The following is a 1,166-nucleotide window of genomic DNA, read 5'->3' as shown; positions in this document are numbered from 1 at the left end:
AAGAGCCACAGCCCACCCGCCCGCGGCGGAGCACGGGGGAGCGAGAAGCAAGGCGGCCCAGAGAGCAGAGGGACCAACAGGCGCCGGCGGGAGAGGAACAGGCCACAGACGGCCCGACGGCGGACCCACAACACCCCGGCGGGGGGGGGGGGGGGCACGCAGGGCAGAGGCTCGACGATCATCGGCTCGCCCAGGGGGGAACGAGGAGGGGGGATGGGCGGTCGGCGTCGGGGTAGAGCGGCAGGCGCGTACGGGGTAGCCGTCACTTTCCTGCCTCAAAAGGGCGGGGCTGTCCCGGAAAGTGAGAAACGCCGGGCAGCGTGGCGCATCATTTGAACCCTCCCATACGTGCTCGTGCTCCTCCTTCGCTCTGAGGGAGGGTGTAGAGGATGTAGAGTGTAGAGCGCTGTAGAGCTGTAGAGATGTAGAGTGCTGGAGAGCGCTGTAGAGCTGTAGAGCTCTACATCCGCCGCGTGACGAGGCGCCTGCGTTGTAGAGCGATGTAGAGGCGCTCTACAACGTGAAATCTCTACAACAAACTCTACATCATAAGCGGCGAACGAGGCACGCTCGCTCTCCGACATGAGGCGCGTTGCACTTGCCAGTGCTGCCCTGGCCTTCTGTCTGCCCGCCCAATGGGTGGCAGGTGCCTCCGCTGCTATGGCATGCCTCACGGCTGCGACTGGCCGGCGCCTCGGCGCGTCAGCTCGGCTCGGCGTAGCGATAGTGGCCAGCGCAACTCGCCTGGACTCAACGCTCAGCCAGGAGCTCCCGCACGCGCTGGCGCGAGTCATGGCGCATGCAACGCGTCTGAATGCTCGCCTCGCCTCGCGCAAATGCGACCGTCCTCGCAGCCGACAGTCCACCGCCTGCTAAAGAAGCACAGCGACGAATGCGGCACCGGCGACACATGGCAGGCTGGTCATGACGCAGTTATAGGGTGTTGTGTGCCGTCAGAGGGACTCTCTGTGTGTCAGGGATAGTCAGGGCTGTCCATCAGAGCTTCACTAAGCTCGGAGACACCCCATTAGCGCGGCTCGACCTCTTTGAGTCACTGCCTTCCCGGCGGTTTGGCTGTAGAGCCTCTACAACAAACTCTACAACAAAATCGCGCTCTACATCGCTCTACAACGCAGGCGCCTCGTCACGCGGCGGATGTAGAGCTC

The 1,166-nt window shown here is 63.9% G+C and overlaps 1 protein-coding gene across 1 annotated transcript in view; it reads right to left on the bottom strand.

Annotated features, from left to right (window-relative positions):
- Positions 1–702: 702 nt before the first annotated feature.
- The window catches only part of EMIHUDRAFT_115598 (hypothetical protein), a gene marked incomplete at both ends in the record, with an annotated part of 3,082 nt that continues 2,618 nt past the window's right edge, over positions 703–1,166 (bottom strand). Inside the window, one exon of the mRNA XM_005777707.1 lies at positions 703–744. Within this exon, the coding sequence (XP_005777764.1) occupies positions 703–744 (42 nt within the window). The remainder of the gene's footprint in view (positions 745–1,166) is intronic.

This window comes from Emiliania huxleyi, assembly GCF_000372725.1.
Source record: "Emiliania huxleyi CCMP1516 unplaced genomic scaffold EMIHUscaffold_258, whole genome shotgun sequence".
In the NCBI taxonomy this organism is placed as follows: Eukaryota; Haptophyta; order Isochrysidales; family Noelaerhabdaceae; genus Emiliania; species Emiliania huxleyi.
This window is presented reverse-complemented; position numbering and strand designations above follow the sequence as displayed.